At 40.4% G+C, this 19,331-nt stretch overlaps 1 protein-coding gene across 1 annotated transcript in view; it reads right to left on the minus strand.

The window, feature by feature from the left end:
- The window catches only part of MACF1 (microtubule actin crosslinking factor 1), a 406,007-nt gene that overhangs the window by 105,743 nt on the left and 280,933 nt on the right, over window positions 1-19,331 (minus strand). The window contains exons 36-45 of the mRNA XM_004704946.2: window positions 16,800-16,949; window positions 14,868-15,101; window positions 13,662-13,886; window positions 9,163-9,681; window positions 8,265-8,441; window positions 7,868-7,991; window positions 6,838-7,046; window positions 5,814-6,131; window positions 3,187-3,353; window positions 1,336-1,492 (exon numbers count right to left, since the gene is read on the minus strand). Coding sequence (XP_004705003.1) covers window positions 1,336-1,492; window positions 3,187-3,353; window positions 5,814-6,131; window positions 6,838-7,046; window positions 7,868-7,991; window positions 8,265-8,441; window positions 9,163-9,681; window positions 13,662-13,886; window positions 14,868-15,101; window positions 16,800-16,949 — 2,280 coding nt within the window. The remainder of the gene's footprint in view (window positions 1-1,335; window positions 1,493-3,186; window positions 3,354-5,813; window positions 6,132-6,837; window positions 7,047-7,867; window positions 7,992-8,264; window positions 8,442-9,162; window positions 9,682-13,661; window positions 13,887-14,867; window positions 15,102-16,799; window positions 16,950-19,331) is intronic.

Here is a 19,331-nt window from a genome sequence, read left to right on the forward strand (position 1 = left end):
AAACAGTGGAACCTGTCCTAAGACAGAAGTGGCAGGTGGCGGGGAAAGTCTCCAAGATGTGGATGGCCTGCCCCGGGCGCATTTACTCTTTCCATAGCAGGGCCCCTTTCTCAGTCTTCCTTCCTTTCCTCCATGCCAAAGCTCCCTGGCAATTTACTTTGCTTTTGACTTTACACTTCAGAGTTAATCAGCAAAGAAAGACACACAACCCATGCTATCTAGCAAACTCATTTTGCCTAACTTCACACTGACCTTCAGTCATTCCTTGTAATTAGCTTGGGAATCAGGTGCTGTGATCTCCATGATGAGATTTTCTAAAGAAGTGCCTTTAGAATTGATTTCTTTCACCAGGGTCCCTTACTTTCCCAGCCATCTACTTTCCCAGCCATCTTACTTTCCCAATCACTTTTGATTCCACCTGGTAAAAGTTCCAAACTGCATTTACTTATAGTATATTTTGAAATTTTGAGGGAAAATACAGTGACATCTGTTGGACATCATGTGAACAACTACTATTAAATGGTTTGAACCTAAGTACTTAAACAAGTGGAACTGAAAGGCAGTGTTGGTCTAAAGGTGCCCATGAAAATTTGACTGAAACACTAAGAAAGTTTGGTAACTGCTTCCCTGGGGAATTTCCCACAGTAAATGCTCCAGGTAACCTCTCTGTGAAAGGAACCAAACTCTTCTCTTTCATCTGTTTAAGATAAAGCTTGTATTACTGAGAAAATAAGTACAAATGCATAAGAGTCCATTGTAAAAAGATTTGGCTGATCTCAACAAAAATAAGAGAGATGCTGGAGGCTTGGGCAGATACCAGATGAAGCAAAAATGGTATACCAAAGGGATGTTGCATGGGATGTGAGGAAGGCTGGTCCATCCTTGCAAGTATCTTCCAACTACTGGATTCTAACTTCTTCTCTATTAGCTCTTTTCTCTTTGATCTCCTGATCACATTTCCTGATTAACATTGTTAATATTTGCCTAATTCTCAAATATACAAAAGAGAGTAAGTGTCTTGAGGACTGGACTTTGACAGCTGGATGTATATCATCCACTGCTGCACCAGCGGCACCCATGAAACAGCTTAAACTTTGTTTTTTATTTCCAGAAGATTTATTTGCTTTTGTTTTTGCAAAGGGTAGATATTATGGAACTTGGTTCTTGAGTAGGGGCAGGTGGTAATTACACAAAAAGAATGGAGGCATTTCTATTCTGATGCAGAGTGTTAACTTGAATTTCTCAAAACACTTCCCTAATAAATTTGCAGATTGGCCCAAGGAGACTTCTAAACACTGTATAGCATGATTCCTGGAAACCCTTTTGTTTACCTACCTTCAGATGTCCAATCTCTTTCTCCAGTTCTTTAGTACTCCTGAAAGTCTCTGTAGGTGGAATACTTCCTTCAGTGTCCTTCAGCCATTTCTGGAAGTTCCTAACCAGCTTTCTGAATTCACCCAATTGCTCTTGGCAAGACGATGCATCTTCCTCTCTGTCAGTGAAGAAATTTTTTTACTTGTCAGACTAAGCTTTGTAATGAGGTCAGTCTGAGCTCAGACTAGGTTCATGTTGGGACTCTAAGCAGCAGTTCCCAACAAGGCCTTTCCTTAACATAATCTTTTCCATTATGTTTAGCGGGTGTGGCTAAACAGTCACATACAATGTAGGAGAGCATCAAACACAGGAATCTGTTGCCCTTGTTTGGACATTCCTGAGGGAAGGAGTCTTCAATCTTACCCTGGGCTAAAGTGAAAGTGAGAAAAACTAAAAGGAGCCTGCTATTTAGACACTATGAACATACTGGAAAGAATGTGAGCCTTGGATCCAAATTTCAGCTCTGCTACTTTTTAAGTATTTGATGCTTTCAAGGATAATTTATCTGGCAAGCAAGATGCTAAACTAAAACTCAGAGAACTCAGCACACCAATGAAGAAAATAAATCATGGAGGATTCAACTACACTACTGGAAAAGGCCACATGTATCACTCAGTCAGCAGGTCACAGATCCTGGCTCCTCATAAACCTGAAAGACCATCAAGCAAATGGGAAGGAAAACAAAAAAGCTTTGTTTATCCCCATCTTTTCTACTAGGTAGTAGTTAAGTCTTGGGTAGCTAACTGAAAGGCTGGCAGTTTGAACTCTCAAGTGGCTCTTCTCATAGTAAAGATTTACAACCTAGCAAACTGTTGGGGCAGTTCTCAGGGTTGGTATGAATCAATCAACACAAGAACATACACCTTACAAGTGTTTTACCATTGGCTTCCAACCTAAAGGCTAGTAATCTGCTTCTGTAAAGACTGTTGTTGTATATTGGGTCTCTTTTGACTCATAAGTGACCATATGTGACAAGAGTAGAACTACTCTATAAGGCTTCCGAGGCTGTACCCTTTATGGGAGCAGATCAGCAGGTCTCTCTCATAGAGCCACTGGATGAGTTTGAACTGCTGCTAGGTTAGCAGGCTAGTGCTAACCCACTGTTGTCGGTCCATAAAATCTATGGAGCAGAGTGCTACTCTGAGATTCGTGGAGTTGCCATGAATGTAAACTAATCGGCAGCAACGGGTACTTGTTAATGCATTTGCTTTCCTCTTATAACTAAGGCAGTCATCTGCTAAATTAAGATTATTTATGGCTAAATAAAGATTTGTTTAAGAAGTTTTGCTAATGCTCTTCAACCCTCATGAAGATTTCTAACAGGGAACCCCAGGTTGTCAACGGGTCACTCATAAACAGAGATAGTCATCTTTGTCACAGAGTCCGTTATGTGCCTGGGGAGGACAAGCTGGACATTTTCACCCCAAAGCAACTTACATGTGTCAATACAACCCTTTATCATATATATCTGGGAGGTTTTCAATATTTCTCCTTTATTTCAAATACCCTCAATCATGGTCCCTAATTTGTTCTCTTTGATGCAAGTGACCTGGGCTTCCAATTCTACTAAGAGGAAACTGGGCAATTTACTGAGAAGAAAGTCATTATTTAGTAATAGAAAAGTATACCATGTATTGGATAGATTAGGTAGTTTTGTCTGAAATTAATACTTCCCAATCTCCTGTGTCTCAGTAGCTGAGTCCTTGATGCCATCTTTTCTGATAATGGGGGCAAAGAGGGGAATCACTTCACCCAACAGTGAGAAAAATACTCAGTTCTTGCCATTGTGTTAGCACACATGTGAAAACTCACCTTTCTTTAATTGTTTTCTGTAGTTCTGTAAAGTCCTTTTTGAGATTCTGTACCTTCTCCTGATGCTGGGATAGGTCCGGAGCAAAGCCATAGGAGCTCAGATCATTAACCAGGTCCTCAAGAGTACTTAAGTTCTCCTGCTGGTCTTGCATTTCCAAATTAAATTCCTGTCAAGGCAAATGAAGGCACTGTTTTATATTCTTTGCTCCTTAGAAATAAGTGAACAGAGAGGCAAGTGCATTGTATTTAACTGCTAGATCAAACCATTCATTACACAGGACTTCTCTAAACCACTGGAGAATTGCCCAGAAGTACAAAGGATTCTTACCTCCTTATAACAAATACTCAAAGATTTGGGAGGCAACATCAAAGAATGAAAAAACTGGAGGTTTCAGGAATCCAAAAGGCCTGAAATTCACTCATGGTTTTGTCACTTACTGATTTGAGTTCTCTCCCCCCAACCTTTCCCTCCCCTCCTTTTTAAGAAAGAACTGTGAGATATGATTTACACAGATATGTAAAATTCATCCATCTTAAATGCAGTCAATGGTTTTAGAATACATAGGTAGTTGTGCAGCATGGCTCTAGCTCTTAGGTTACTATCTTTTCCTGCACCTTGAAAACCTCTTTTGAAAAAATGAGGCAAACACACTCTATTTGCTACTATTAAAACTGTATTGAAAACATTAGCCACTGTGGGGAACAGAAGGAATTCTCTTAAGTTGTCTCCCCAAAATATGTACCAAACTTAGCTGCTTAAGAGTGACTCTCGGCGAAAGTAGGTCAGAGGTTATTCTCCTTGACATTGGCCATCTGTAGTGGCTAGACCATTAGTCTGACTCACCCTGAATAAGACCCACTCCCTTCTGATAAGGATAATGGTGGTCTATTCACTTGCAGAGATACCAGAGAGGGCAAACCCGCCCAAGGGTGACCAAGGTTAGTTAGCCATTATCAGCTGTTTAGATCAAGCAGATACCACTGTCTATTCCACAACCAATGTGGGCACACCCCTAGGTGATTCCTCTCCTATTGATTGTATTGCCTATGCTAATATCCCTCCTGATGACTCAGGCTATTGTCCACTATCAGGGAACTTGCATGCTTCCCAGAATAGTAATGGTCTGCTTTATTATGTGAGACATTAGAGCGATCAAACTTGTTCTAGAATGAATTGTATTGCCCCTTTCAGTGATGTATGATTACGATGTGGTGAGCAATAAATAACGAGGCTCCCTGGTACAAGGGTGGCTGGCCAGAGGGTGGCTGGAGAAGGTGACTAAGGAGGATGAAGCAGCGGCTTCTTCTCTGACAGCTAAGCCCCCTCCACGAGGACCATCAAGGCGGGCGGAGGTGAGCTATGCTACCATGAATTGCGTCTGACTCCATTACTTGACTCTATCCTTTAACTCTCATGCTCTCTATGACTTTACTATAATCTCTACTTATTATCGCTGTACAATTGCGCCTACCAAACCTGTGATGTTTTGTGGGGTTCCCTCTTACCCTTAACCCCACAAGCCACTAAGTAAGAGAAACAATTTGTGACACTGGTAGAAGTGGAAAAGAAAAGGTAAAACTCTATTTGCAGATTACATAAAAGTATACTTATAGAATTTGAGAATTAACAACTGAATTAGACAATGAAAGGATTCAATAAGATAACAGGATATCAAATCAACATACAAATCAAGACAAAATCCCCATATTCCACTCATAATAGCAACACAAAAGGTACAATCTTAGGAATCAAATGACATAAAATATATAAAACTTTAACACCCTTGAAAGACACCGGTGCAGATGTGAGCAAATGGAAAGACATCCACAAAGATGTCAATTTTTTTATAATGATGTGCATATGGATACATGCATGTTTGTGTATATACAAATAAATCTAATGTGGTTTTTTTCCCTAGAACATGCAACTATAGCTGCGAAAAATCCTATTAAAAAAGCCAACAAAAACACTTACATGGTTAAAAAAACACCATAAAGACAAAGGACAAACTGGAAGACAATATTTGTTATATATCAGAAAGAGTTAATTTTGCTAGCATGTAAGAACCCTTATGAGGGAAAATACTCAAAACTCGAATTGGCAAAAGATATGAACTAATGGCTCATAAGTAAATGCCACTTAAATGTATAGAAATACATTTAACTTCCCTCTTAAGAGAAATAAAAGCTACACTGAAAGATGGTATTTTACTTGTCAGACTGATAAATCCTTGAAAGTTTGACAACACATCCCGCTGGTGACGCTGTGGGGCAACGGTTACTTTCATATATTGCTTGGAGTGCAAAAAGACAACATGGGAGGGGAAATGGCAATATCTACCCAAACTACTTATGCAGCAATTCCATGCTAGGAACGTACTCTAAAGTTACTTTCTACTACAGTCTGTGTCCCTCAGTGAGACCACTGCTGACTGCTGACCTGGGTCAAACAATTAGTATGAGTGAAAAATAAATCGAGGTTGTGTTTTCAAACAATGGGCAAATAACATCAAGTTTACAGGGATAGCTATGATAATTCTGTAAGGTAATCCAAGTTCCGAGACCACAGTATGTGCTCAATAAATGTTGGTTCTCTGATTGCCCTTCTTTTGGCAGATAATGCTCACCTGGATCTGTTGGGAAAATTGTGCAATATCTTGATCTGGCTGATTTCCAGAGGCCAACATCCGATTTTTGTTTTCCATAAATTGCTGCAACTTTTCAGATAGATGCTCAAACATCTCTGCCTGAGGCAGAAACTTCTTTAGGGAGCTCTCTTGTTCTTGCTGCTGTAGACAGAGCTGTTGAAAGCGCTGGCTCACCTCCGCCAGTTTGCCCTGCAGCACAGAGGCTGTGCTGCTGTCTGCCGTCTCCATGAATCGGGTCACCATCTCACGAGTGGCCTCCAAGCTGCTCTTTTGCCGAGCAATATCCTGCTTCAATTTCTGTCATCAAGAACATGTCCGTCAGCTCTAGTTCACCTACTTCAGAGCAACAAGCTCATAGATTTCTAGTAATGACCTGTTTACCTCCTTAAGGGAAGATTGAAGGACAACTAAGCTTTCATAATAACTCCCATCTTATCCCCTTAATTCTCCAGCCTATTCCATCAAATGACACTGTTGCCACTTTTCTCACTCAACAACGGTATGAAAATTGGGTGGAGGGGAGGGGAAAAATGAGGAGCTGATACCAAGGGCTCAAGCAGAAAGAAAATATTTTGAAAATGATGATGGCAATGTATGTACAAATGTGCTTCACACAATGGATGTATGTATGGATTGTGATAAGAGTTGTATGAGCCCCCAATAAAATGATTTTTTTTAAAAGTCAAATGAGTATCCAAAAAAAAGAAAAGAAGATGATGATGGCAACATATGTACAAGTGAGCTTGACACAACGGACGTATGTATAGATTGTGACAGTTGCTGTACAAGCCCCAATAAAATGATTGTATATATAAAGTACCTTAAAAAAAAAAATGGAAATTGGGTAAAAATATCTCTACATGGATCAATCATTTTCTCTAAAGATTATTAGAAGATTCAGAGCAGTTATTTCTTTTCCTGATATATATGTTTTTCAAAATAAGACAATTATGGCACATGGCGAACACACCTTCTATGCTAACCCTAGGTGCACAGGTCTTACCATGTTAGTGGCCAGGGCTTCCTGGATGACTTCAGATGAGAGGGATGCCACCTGCTCCCCTCCTAGATTTTTTTCAACTTCGCTGATGGACTGTAGCAGACTCTCCAGGCCTTCCTGGACACTCTGAGAATGGGCAATTGCCTTCTGCAACAGAGCAGAGCGCTCAGCCAGACTACTGGAAAGGCTTTGGAAACGGCCGACTATAGAATCTGGTTAATCAAGGACAGGAGAAAAAAAAGAATGAGCACATTTTCTTTTTTATTGGTCTTTTTAAAGGTGTGCATTTAAATTGTATACTAGTGATAACAACAATGGGCATCAAGACACATGAATAGAAGGAAAAAGCTTGAAGTTCCTTAGTACTTGAGCCATATTCATTCATTAGGCATTATTTACTTAGTACCTCCTAAGTGCCAGAAATTGTGCTAGATGGTTAGGCTAAAGATAATTGAGATAAGGTTCTGTGTTCTGCAAACGTAACACTAAAACAGTTGTCAGGCCAGTCGATCACTTCTGAAGCAGAGGGGGACACATCACAACTAACCAAAAACCAACTAAGTTATAAGTGCTGCATTGGTCCTAGGAGTACATATTAGAGTAGTCTAGAAAGAATGATTATTTTCTATCTTTTAGTTTTATGGAGCAAACTTTTGATAGGAGTGGTCAGGATTTTACAAAGGAAGTGACTGACCTCTTAGCTACATCTAGACGCATGAGCAAGATTCCATCATGCTGGATAAGCACTCACTTAAGTGCAGCTAAGCAATAGAGATACCGCAGGGACATAGTCATAGTCAAACAACTGGTCTTTTTATGAAAAGGGGTGTGGCTAGAAGGAAGAATGCCTGAGGGAAAGGGATTCCAGTCAGATTGTGAAGATTCTGCAATGGTGCAAGAATCAAGTTCATGAGAGGGGCAGCTACTTGACGATAATCTATTCATCTATAGAGATTCAGCCTCTCGTTTACCTAGGCCTACAGATTGCATAGCATGATGTGATGTATTACAAACCGAAGGGAATACTCCATACCTGTTGTCTCTTGAACATGCTTGTGATCTGGTGCTGGATCCCCTTGAATTTCCATGAGGTCATGGGCTACTTTTTGGAGCTTTTCTACAGGTACTTGGTGCTCAGCCAAGTCCTCCTGCAACTGCTGCTTGTCCATGAAAGGAGACAAAAGAAAAATATCTTGAGTAAGGAATCAAAGCTAGTTCTAGGAACCTAGAGTTACTAAGCAGGTTTATAGAATGATCTTCAGTTTGTTCATAGTCAGAGATGAGAGCAAAGTGTCCAGGAATCAGATCTTGTTTAGAGCATCCCAACTGCTGTCTTGAACTCATGCAAGCATTTGATAAATGCGTGGGGATATTCCAAATCAAGAAATACCAAGTCTTGACATTCCAACACAGCCTGCGTCCTGGTTTACCTTTGTTGTTGCAAGTTGCTGTTGTAGGTTCCCAGGGTCAGAAGCAACAGTATCTGATAAGAGCTTCTCCACACTGGCCTCACAAGTCCTCATCCAGGCCTGCAAGCTGTCGACGCTGCTCTGGAACTGCTGATACTGGCCCAGCAGCATGTTTAGGTGAGAGCCCAGCCGTGCGCACTGCACCAGAGAAAGAAACGAAAGCAGACATAAGCAAGGTTGGGCTAAAAGTAACAGTATCCTGGGGTCAGCCCAGAGAAAGAGGCCTGGATTTTTAACAGAGAACTCACTCTATCCACATGTAATAGTAGTGCCAGAAGTTTATGGAAAGAGGAGCAGCATTTTCTATAAGAGGGATTGTCGTTACTGGCATCACACTACTCTTCCAACTTTATTACACACACAGGAAGATTTTGTGACTCTAAAACAAGCTACCCAAGGAACATAAATTAGGTTACAGGCAAAAGTAAGAGATTAAAAGGCACAAGTCTTTCTGGGGGAAGTTTGGGGTTAGCAGAAAGAACAACCAAAGTATGAAGAATTGACTAGATTCTATCAAAGCTTTTGTAACTAGTGGGACTTCTTAGAGGAGAACGATAAGGATTTATCACAGGAATAAAAACTATGCAATTAGTTTAAGATTTCCTGTGCTCTGTCTCTTGAGCATCAAAGCCTGTTAGTCAGGATAAAAAGAGTGAGCCTCTGACCTTCACTGCAAGCCGAGACACACTCTGATTCTGCATGAGCTCAGTGTCCTACACATTTTGTCTTTTTTCCAGAGCTCCAGAACATACTCTGCCTGGATTCATCATACAAATGAACTCAGTCATTGTTTCCTGAGCCCCTGAATCAGCAGCAGTCGTGTGAGGACTGCCGTTGAAGCCAGGAACCTCCCTCTTACCTTTGAATGGAGAGCACTGTATCTTCCGGTTGCATCCCTCAGCTTCTCCTTCACTACGTTTCCAGCTGCTGAGGGTTCACTGCCTTTCTCAAGGCTGTTTTCTGTGTCCAAGACTTTCTGTCCAGACATAGTTACAAATCTCAAGTCTCCTTTGTGGGAAATCACATCCTCTGAGAAGCTCCCTTGCCGCTTCAGTAGGGAGGGAAGCACTTCTGGGTTGCTATCTCCCTTATGCATGTTCTCTAGATCTTTCTCAGACCGTTCCAGCCAGTTTTCAAACTCTCTATGATCCTGCAGAAACTTCTGCAACTCATCTCTTAGGGTCTGCACCTGCTTCAGTTCTGCCTCTGACTGGGCCAGGGAAGCTGCATACTGTTCCTTTAGTTCTCCCAGTTTCTCCTGCAGCACCCGTCGTTCTTCAGGTGGGAGATTGTGGCTGTGCTGGTCCAAGAAGGTCTGAGCTGACTGAGTGGCCATGATGAAATTTTGCTGCTGGGATAGCAATTCTTGGTGATAAGCCTAGAAAATAATTCCCCCAAGCAAAAAACAGTAAGGAAACTACAATTATTGGCTATCTCTACAAATAGAGGTAGACAGAAGTCTTACTGAGCCTATTTTCCAGTTTCTCAGAAATCATCATCTTCCACTAAGAACTATTCCATATACCAATATCAAGTGACTGAATACATAGAATTCAAAGTTTTCAAAATGATTGTACATGTGTTATCTCATCTGATTGATGGCCCAACCAAACAATAGGGATGTAAGAGATAGAATACTCTTGCTAAAAAGAATAAGTAAATGAATACAAAAGGCTGTTATGTGTCTTAATTAAGGTAAATGGTAACAGAGGAGACAGAAATGACTTTGTTCACTAAACTACCTGACTCCAAGAGAATATGGAAATGGTCAATTAATTAACTATCTATATTTATAGATGGGAGAGTAAATCATACATGGTAGTACAATAACTGTAAATATTTAGCTCTGAAATACATCACTCATATATCCACAGACTCTGTCTCTATTATGAAAGACCTTGCAGATTTAGTTTTGAAATATATTTTATAGACCAGTGAAAATAAACTATTTCAGAATAGTATAAATAATGTGCACTTTTTCCTATATACTATGTCTATAAGGGGATCTTAAAAAAAAAAATTCAAGGAATAAAGGAGCTGATACCAAGGGCCCAAGTAGAAAGAAAATGTTTTGGAAATGATGATGGCAACATATGTACAAATATGCTTGATACAACTGATGTATGGAATGTTATAAGAGCTGTAAGAGCCCCCAGTAAAATAATTTTTAAAAATTGGGAGATAAAAAGAAATGGAATTTTTTCACAAACTTTGTGAAGCTTCCTTGTATGTGGATATTTTTTATTCCACATTTCGAGTCCTTTAAAGACCACCAACCGCCAATAAGTTGATTCTGACACAGTGACCCTACAGGACACAGTGGTGCTACTTCCTAGGGTTTATGAGGCTGTAAATCTTCATGAAAGTAGACTGCTTCACCTTTTTCTTGCTCTTTAAGAAATTTGTTTTCAAAACTCATGTTTAAAAAAAAAAAATCATGTTCTTCCTGAGCCTCATAGAGGATACTGGGGGTTTCAACAGAGTTCCCATTTATACTGCCTAGGCATACAAGTGTTGTTGTGTAAGAAATGGACTTGGTAACCAGAGAACTAGCAGTTCAAATTACCAGCCGCTCCTGGGGAGTAAAATGAGGCCATCTGCTCCTGTAAAGATGTATAGCTTCAGAAACCCTACACAGGATTGCTATGATTGAAAATTCACTTGATGGCAGTGGGTTTTTTTCTTGTTAATTAAACAGACTAGAGAATGACTGTAGGCTACTTTTCTCCAGAATATTGTCTACTTTTAGTCTGGATGTAGGAAGCCTTGAGCTTCCTACATTGAGTTAGTTAATTGTGCCAGCCTGGCCGATAATCACATGTGGTGCTGGTTGAAAGGCGGAGGGATAAATGGGTGGTGAAGCCTCGCCTTTCTAGTTCTCGGGTCTCTTGTTTTGTGATGGTTGCATCGGATGCAGCTGCCTTAGCAGTTCCCTGCTTCAGCTTGCAAGATGGATTTCCTACAAGACATCCCCAAGGAGAAGCCGCATGGATCTATCCCGATGCAGCCCTGGGTGCTGGAGCAGCCGTGTGGAGACCCTTGCCAGTGCTGAGATGCTTACACGTTCACGGACTCAGCTTTCCTCCTGCAGTCGGCATCATTGCCTCTGTTTTGTGAGGTGGAGGACTTTGTGAACTGGTGTTGGGTTAATGGGTTAATGTTGGACTTGTGGACTTGGGCAGCATTGGGTTGGGATGTTTTCGTGATGCACATTTTCTTTGCATAAAACTCTCTCTTATACGTGAGTCGCCGTGGATTTGTTTCTCCAAAGTACCTAGACTGATACATACATGAAGCCCTCAGCTTCCTACATCATGTGGAAAGTTAGGCTAACAAACATATCTTGCTCAAAAGAAGGGATAGCTTTGTCTAGGCAACACCCAGATGCCTCTGCCCTCATCACCTGACCCATATACTCAAGAGTAAGCAATTGCCTTCCTGGGATGAAGATGCTATAGGGTCAGGGTGATTTCTGTCCGAGGAGTCAGCAAGCTCCCAGTTGACAAACAACCATCTCTACTCTATATTACTTTTAGACCATCCAGCCTTGGGGGATGCACTCCAATGGATCTGTCAAGTACAGAAGTGGCATTTTAGTGGCAAAAATTCTATTAGTACAAACAAGGCAATAGTTGATACAGGCTGTTCAACAGAAGTCTTCTAGTTAAGCCAAATTTCCTTTGCTACAAAAGTGTCACTATTACAATATGTGATCCATGTGCATAAGCACCCTATCAGAGGACGGGAATGGAGGCATCTGAGTATTTTATGTAGGAGTACTACTGTCTACTAGTATTTGATATATATTTTGAAATAATTTGATGTAACATGCCTACACATGTCAGTTAATGCTCTGAGGGATGACTTATCTGGTTGAGTTACTAGTTTATCTCCAATACCTGGAATACAGCAAGTGTATTAATATTTGCCAAAAGAATAAATGAGCAAAAGTAAATAAAAAGTGATCAGGAAACATTTTCTACCTTCAAGCATAGAGCCTACACAGCAATACAGACACTACCACACAATGGAGTCTACAGGATTAATAGACGCACACTGGAGTAATACACAATCTAAGTTTGGGAAGTACTGAAGAAGGACTTTAAAGTGGAAGTGAAATCTAAGCCAACATCTGAAGAATTACTAAAAATTAACTCAAAGTTACGTCCCTCTCTTACCGCATGTGAAGGGCAGAGCAGAGTAAGCAACCACTCTGACCAAAGGAGATCAATATAGCTAGAGGTTTAAATGTGAAGGGAGGTAAGCTACAGGGTCAGGTAAATAGGAGCAGCTCCTGAGAGGCCATATAAACTACTAGGAAGAGTTTAGACTTTACGTGAAGGGCAATGTTGCTGATGGCTGCCACTGAATTGGTTCCCACTCATAGCAACCTTATGCACAACAGAACAAAACACTGTCCAGTCCTGTGCCATCCTCACAATTGTTTTTATGTTTGAGCCCATCATTGCTGACACTGTGTCAATCCATCTCCTTAAGAGTCTTCCTCTTTTTCACTGCACCTCAACTTTACCAAGCATGATGTACTTCTCCAGGGACTGGTCTCTCCTGATAACATGTCCAAAATATCTGAGATGAAGTCTCGCCATGCTTGCCTTTTAGGAGTATTCTGGCTGTATGTTTTTTTCAAAATCAATTTGTTTTTTCTTTGGCAGTCCATGGTACCTTCAATATTTATTGCCATTACCACAATTCAAATGCATTGATTCTTCAGTGGTCTTCCTTATTCAATGTCCAATGAGAAACTATTTCAAGAAAAGTAGCCAATACTGTGTACTATGGGTTGAATTACAGGCCCCTAAGATATGCTGAGGTAGGCCCAGTCTCCACCTATCTGCAAATGTGAACTTATTTGTAATAAGATCTTTGCAGATGAGGTCTTTAGATGTTATCCTAGCCCAATATGCCTGATGTGCTTATAATAAGAGGGGGAAAAGAGATATTGAGGTGTATATACACAGAGCGAAGAAAGCCATGTGAAGCCTGAGACTGGAATTATGCTGCATAAGTCAAGGAATGTCTAGGGCTACCAGAAGCTAGGTGAGGCAAAGATTGATTCTCCTTAGAGGTTTTGGAAGGAGCATGGCTTGGTCAATGCCTTGATTTTGGATTTCTGACTTTCAGAGAGTAGTAACTGTGAGCATACATTTCTGTTGTTTTAAGCTATCAAATTTATCACAGAAGCCCTAGTAAAACTAACGCAGTGTCAGAAGCTGCTGAGATATCAAAGAAGATATGGGCTGACAAATGCTCCCTAGATTTAGGACAAGTAGGTCATGGTGACATGTCCAGGGTAGAAGAGATTCTCCCAGCACACTAAGGATAAGACAGCATCCTTACCTTTATCTTCTCACATTGCTCATCCAGCTTCTCGGGGGCTTGGTGCACTCTCATGTTACCATCCGTGGCATCCAAGGCTCCTTTCTCCAAGTTAACTCCTGAGATCTGCTCCATTCCTGGAAGACCAGCCTGTAGCTCTCTACCAGAGGATCCCAACGAAGTTACCCAGCCCAAGAGGGCATCAATCTTATTCCTGTTCTCTGCCAGGTCCTTTGCTGCTTTACTCTGAAAGCCATAGAGTCCGTTTAAATGAGAAAGCCTCAGAATATGCAATTATACAACAGGTTATATTTTTATGCTAAAGAAAAAGATAGGTTCTCACACTGGCTCTAAACAAGTCTTCAGACACACACACACAAATCAACATCTAAAATCTGTTGAAATATAATTACCTAAAACCTCCAAATTTCTTCTGTTCCACTGCTCAATATCAAGAGAAAAAATATACGAATCCCAGGATTAAAGAGATCTTTTAGCCCTCCTACCCACCCCAGTAAGGCTTCAGGAAACCCTTTCTAGAAATACAAAACTGGCACATTGGTGGGGTAAGAAATAGCACAGGCACACTCAATTATCTGGCTTCCCATCTCTAAGGAAAGTCAGAGTTCTCTTATTAGTTTCTCTACCAATCTGAACATGGGTTAACTTACTCTCTCAAATTCTATTTTATGAATCAAGCACTTTAATTAAGTAGGCTACAACAATTTATTCATTAATATGTACCATGACATAGAACTGAAATCACGTAGTCCAGAATTCATCATGTAACTTATGCCCTCGTTTCCATTCTCTACCCCCATCACTAAGGTTAGAGCCTCTGGGCTGATTACAGATAAAACCCACCACCAGTGCTAAGCAGGGTACAGAAGAGTGTGTCAGACTTCCAGTGCTTTTCTTTGGTCCCCGTGCCACGATCCCCAATGTCATTAGGCACTACGTACTAACCTTCCCAACTAAGACAGTCCTTTTCTAATTAATCAGAGGAGAGTATACCAATAGTAATCTCTCTCTGTATTTGATAATTTGTAGACCCTACCAAGTACTCGTGATTTTAAAGTCCTCTGGGTGTTCCTTATAAAAAATAAAGATGGACTCACTAACCACACATCTTTTTCATGATAAAATGCTCTCTATGCCCTTTTATTTGTTCGAGTACCAAAACTTTCTCTTTTGAAAAATATCAAGTGTTCAAAGCAGTCTGGTTACCTTTTCAGTTTCTTGCTGGACAGCTGAGGTCACTGCTTCCGCCAGCTCCTTCTGGGCCACTCGTGTCTGACTCTGGAGAGTTTCATATTGTTCCTTAGTCTTACGAAGCTTGTTCTGGAGAGCTGTCAACTCATGAGGGCTCAACTTGGTCTGGTTCTCTCCCAGGAATCCTTCAACGTCTTTGACAACATTGGCAAATGAGGTGGCATGATTCTGAATATCATCCTCTAAATCCTTAACACATGAAAAACAAGGAAGACAGAGGCTTCAACTTTGGTACTTCTAAGTCCTCTAACAGGACAAAGATGGAAAGGCTAGGATGATATTTTTCTAAAGATATATGTCCCTTGTTATTTACCTTAAGGCTTAAGTCTAAACCAATGGGGGAAAATTAAGTATTTTCTAAGCAAATATTATAGTGAAGGCAAAAAGGAGACAGCTCATAAACATGTTGAATAATAGATTTTTATTTTGTAATGATTTATCCTCAATACGTGCGTGTGTGCGTGTGTATTTAAAGCATAATTCTAGCTGATTTGACTGGCTGATCCCTTACTTTGTGACTATCATCTATATCCTTAGTATGTCCTACAAGGATGAGCATGAGCTAGTTTCCGCCTACTTCACAAGCCTCATCGTTCACCATTTAATCCCTGCTAAACTAAATGCCCTCAATTCCTTGAAAATGCTGTGCTTGATCCCATTCCTATCTCAGGTCCAACACACAGCCCTCTCATATGTGCTCTTCCTCCTTCCAGCTGTTAATGCATTAACACCTACATAGCCTTCATTTCTCAGTGGGACACTTTTTTTTTTTTTTTTTGAGAGAAAGCCCTTTATCAAGTCTCTACAGGACAAAGACAAAGCAAAGACAAATCATCTGGATGAGGGAGATCATCAGTATGAGGCCATAATGGTATCCAAAGGCTTCATGGCCATGTTGTTAATTATAGAACAGAGAAACGTACCACAGAATCATGACTGACAACAGACTAACTCATCACTGTCACGAGCAAGACCATGGAAGCAGGAAATGACTGTAATTGAAATGTGCACACCATTGCAATCCAGAAAAGCCCAGGGCCCTCCTGACTACCTTGGTTGAAGTATGACTCATAATCTTGTGGCCCTAGCATCCCAACTTCCATTAAGAGCAATCCCAACCAAGTGCCTGAAGGGAAAGGGCTGGGCAGGAGAATCATAATCCACTTTAAAACACATTCCTGATAAAAGAAATTTTTTCTTTAACACTGCCAGTTAATGGTCAGAAAGAACACAAATGGAAGCTGAATTTAGGTAAAGATTCAAAATGGAAAGAAAATAAAAGATTCAAAATGGAGTTAGGGATCTTCATTATAAACCAAAGCCTGCTGTAAACCAAGCCCTTAAAATGTAGGCTCTGACAATCCCTTACTTTGTTCATAGATTTTATTAAAAGTTCTTTGGGAGGGAGGGAAAAAGGGAGCGGATACCAAGGACTCAAGGAGAAAAAGAAAATGTTTTGAAAATGATGGCAACGTATGTTCAAATGTGTTTGGTACAATTAATGTATGGATTTTTAGAAGAGCTTGGTACAATTAATGTATGGATTTTTAGAAGAGCTGTAAGAGCCCCTAATAAAACGATTAAAAAAAAAAAGCTCTTTGATCACATTTATGTTGGTGTGCTTTCTTTTAATGGACAGGTTGAGGCCACCTGTTTTAGGATTGAGATTAAGACCTAAGATGCTATGTGCTTTCTTTTAATGGACAGGTTGAGGCCACCTGTTTTAGGATGAGATTAAGACCTAAGATGCTATCCTTTTTAAAAAAATTTTTTTGATGCTATCCTTTCTGATAGCTGGGCTCCATCAATTGGTTATCTCTTAAATGGCATACAGCAGCTTTTATGAACACTTGCTGAAAGAATGAAAAAGAATTAATTCATACTGACCTTCAAGTCACTTTGAGTTTTTTGCAAGGCAGATAGGTCCTGTGGGATGGCACTGCCCTGGTGGCCAGCCAATGTTCTTTCTGCTTGTCCTAACCAGCTGCAAAGATCCTGTAGTTTCTGGTGACAGGTATTCTGTTGTTTCTGCAGGGTCTGATTAAAATTTAAATGGGTCAAGAGATGATTAATAATTCTCAATTCACAAATACAAGCTATTATCCTGAAATGTGAAATAAGCAAGTTATACATCAAGGATGGAAAAGTTGGTGGGAGAGTGGAAGAGGAAAAGGCACAGAAATCATACTGAGAAAACTCCCCTTATTTGGACAGTATGTTGACCTTGGCCTATACTCTGGATCGGGGTCCTCAAACTGTGGCCCGCCGAGGACATTTATCTGGCCTGCTGGGTTTTTTGCCCGTTTTGTTTTTTTTACTTCAAAATAAGATATGTGCAGTGTGCATAGGAATTTGTTCACAGTTTTTTTTTAAACTATAGTCCAGCCCTCCAACGGGTCTGAGGGACAGTGAACTGGCTGGCCCCCTGTTTAAGAAGTTTGAGGACTCCTGCTCTGGATGATAACCAGAAGTAATTTCAGGTAAAAAGATGTTCCTAATTATGATTTGGGTTCAGGGCTTTTTGCCAAGTTGCCACTATTGTCCTTGAAAATGGAGGACAGAGGGCCCAGATACTTGAGATACACACAGGATAACAAATGGGTGGTTCTGATCCGTTATTCCACAAGAACCAGTGGGTTTGCTACATAGCACGTCAAAATATGGAAAATTAGAAGGAACGAAATAGGAGGGGGAAATCAAGGATCTGGATAATTCATAATTAACTAAGTATAAATCAAAAGACTCACAAATGCAGAAACCCATTAAATAGAGTGATTACATGCCAGGCATGAGGATCTAGAGTTAGCTATTTTGATAAAAAGGGAATTGCCCAGGAATAACAACTGGCTCAGTCCTTTAGGAGACTACAGTGATATCAAAGGGAAGAGTCAGGCCTAAGGGGAGGGTGGGTGGATGTTTCTGTGTCTGATCCTTTATCCAGATCTCATCTCACTTGCATGACAGTGAAGCACCTGATTGAGCAATTGAGCATGATGTGTTCTGACCATCCTTTTTAACCAGAACCCTTTCCACCAGGGTCTACCTTCTGATGGTGTTTTAGTCACCTGCACTTACAAACAGGTGCCCAAATTGGCCCTCTCTCCCCCACTTTGGGTAAACAGAAGGACTCTGGAAGAGAACTCTAAGAGCTCTTCAGCTGTAAAACGGGATCTTCATAGGTTAGGGTGGGTGCAGACTGAATCTGAAAAAGCAAAGCAAACAAGTTAACACAGACATACACATGCATTCAGAGAAGCAGAGCATTTTTGACAATAACAAGGTTAATAAACATTGTGGAATTAATCATGTGCTCAGGCGGATATTCACATGCAGTTCTACCACCTGCTAGAGCTCAGGAGCTGACCAGAGATCAGGACTGTGTCTTACAGTGCTCAGTTCAATACTACTTCATTGATCACCCACAGACTGCACCATGGTATATGAATTCCTACGTGAGGGCAGTGCGAGTTTCCAGATTTGGAAAGTAACAAGAGCATTTCCATTTCAATACAGTTGCAATAACTAGGAAGAAAACGTATCGTATACACCTGATTATAAGCCGAGGTTTTCAGCACATTTTAAATGCAGTTTTTGTGGTAAAACTAGGAGCCTCGGCAGATGTTCAGGTTGGCTTATACTCGAGTGTATATGGTAGATATATTGAACTGACTAACCTAATTTTCTTTAATTTAAGCCTATCTCTACAGCTCCATTCTTTCTTTAAAATGTCACTTTGCTGTATGCCAACTTTCTGTTTAAATAGCAGAAGTGATGTTACTATTAATGTACTTATATTGAGTCTTGCAAAAAAAAAAGGGGGGTTGCAATGAACAGTGATGGGAGGGACAGCTAGAGCTTCAAAATCTATTTCCCCTGTATGCGGGTTGCCACGACTGAACAAGCACTGGGTACTATGGTGTGAAGAAGGTGCTAGACAGTAATAATACAAAATGTGCTAAAAACTAATACAATTCTGGTAAACATCTTCTTAGCTGTTTGAAAGTTGTCAAGGAATCCTACTGTAAAATATTTGACAAATCCCAGGATAAAAATGGTTTTTAGAACCATTTTTCCTCAAGATCTAAACGTTCCTAACAACTCTATTGGATGCCACAGGAGAAAATAGTGAAAGGACAGTCTAGATTTAGCATTTTTATCTGAAAGAGACAATGAGACATGGTGAGGGTAGTCACACTAAAAAGTAAACACTTGCACATGCATTCACATGTAAACACACAGGTACTCTAAAACACAAAACCAAAAACATGGAAAGAAAAACAAAACAGCTGCCTCAGGAACAAAAACCATACTGGCTTGAGTGACATGGTATTTCTAAATCGGTAAACCCAGGTTCCATGAATCATTATAGATTGAACCATATCAGAAACCCTAAAGACAAATGTACATTTCAAAAGACAC

Source organism: Echinops telfairi, unplaced genomic scaffold (genome assembly GCF_000313985.2).
Source record: "Echinops telfairi isolate 266 unplaced genomic scaffold, ASM31398v2 ScPeMD7_7457;HRSCAF=8495, whole genome shotgun sequence".
NCBI classification, from domain to species: domain Eukaryota; kingdom Metazoa; phylum Chordata; class Mammalia; order Afrosoricida; family Tenrecidae; genus Echinops; species Echinops telfairi.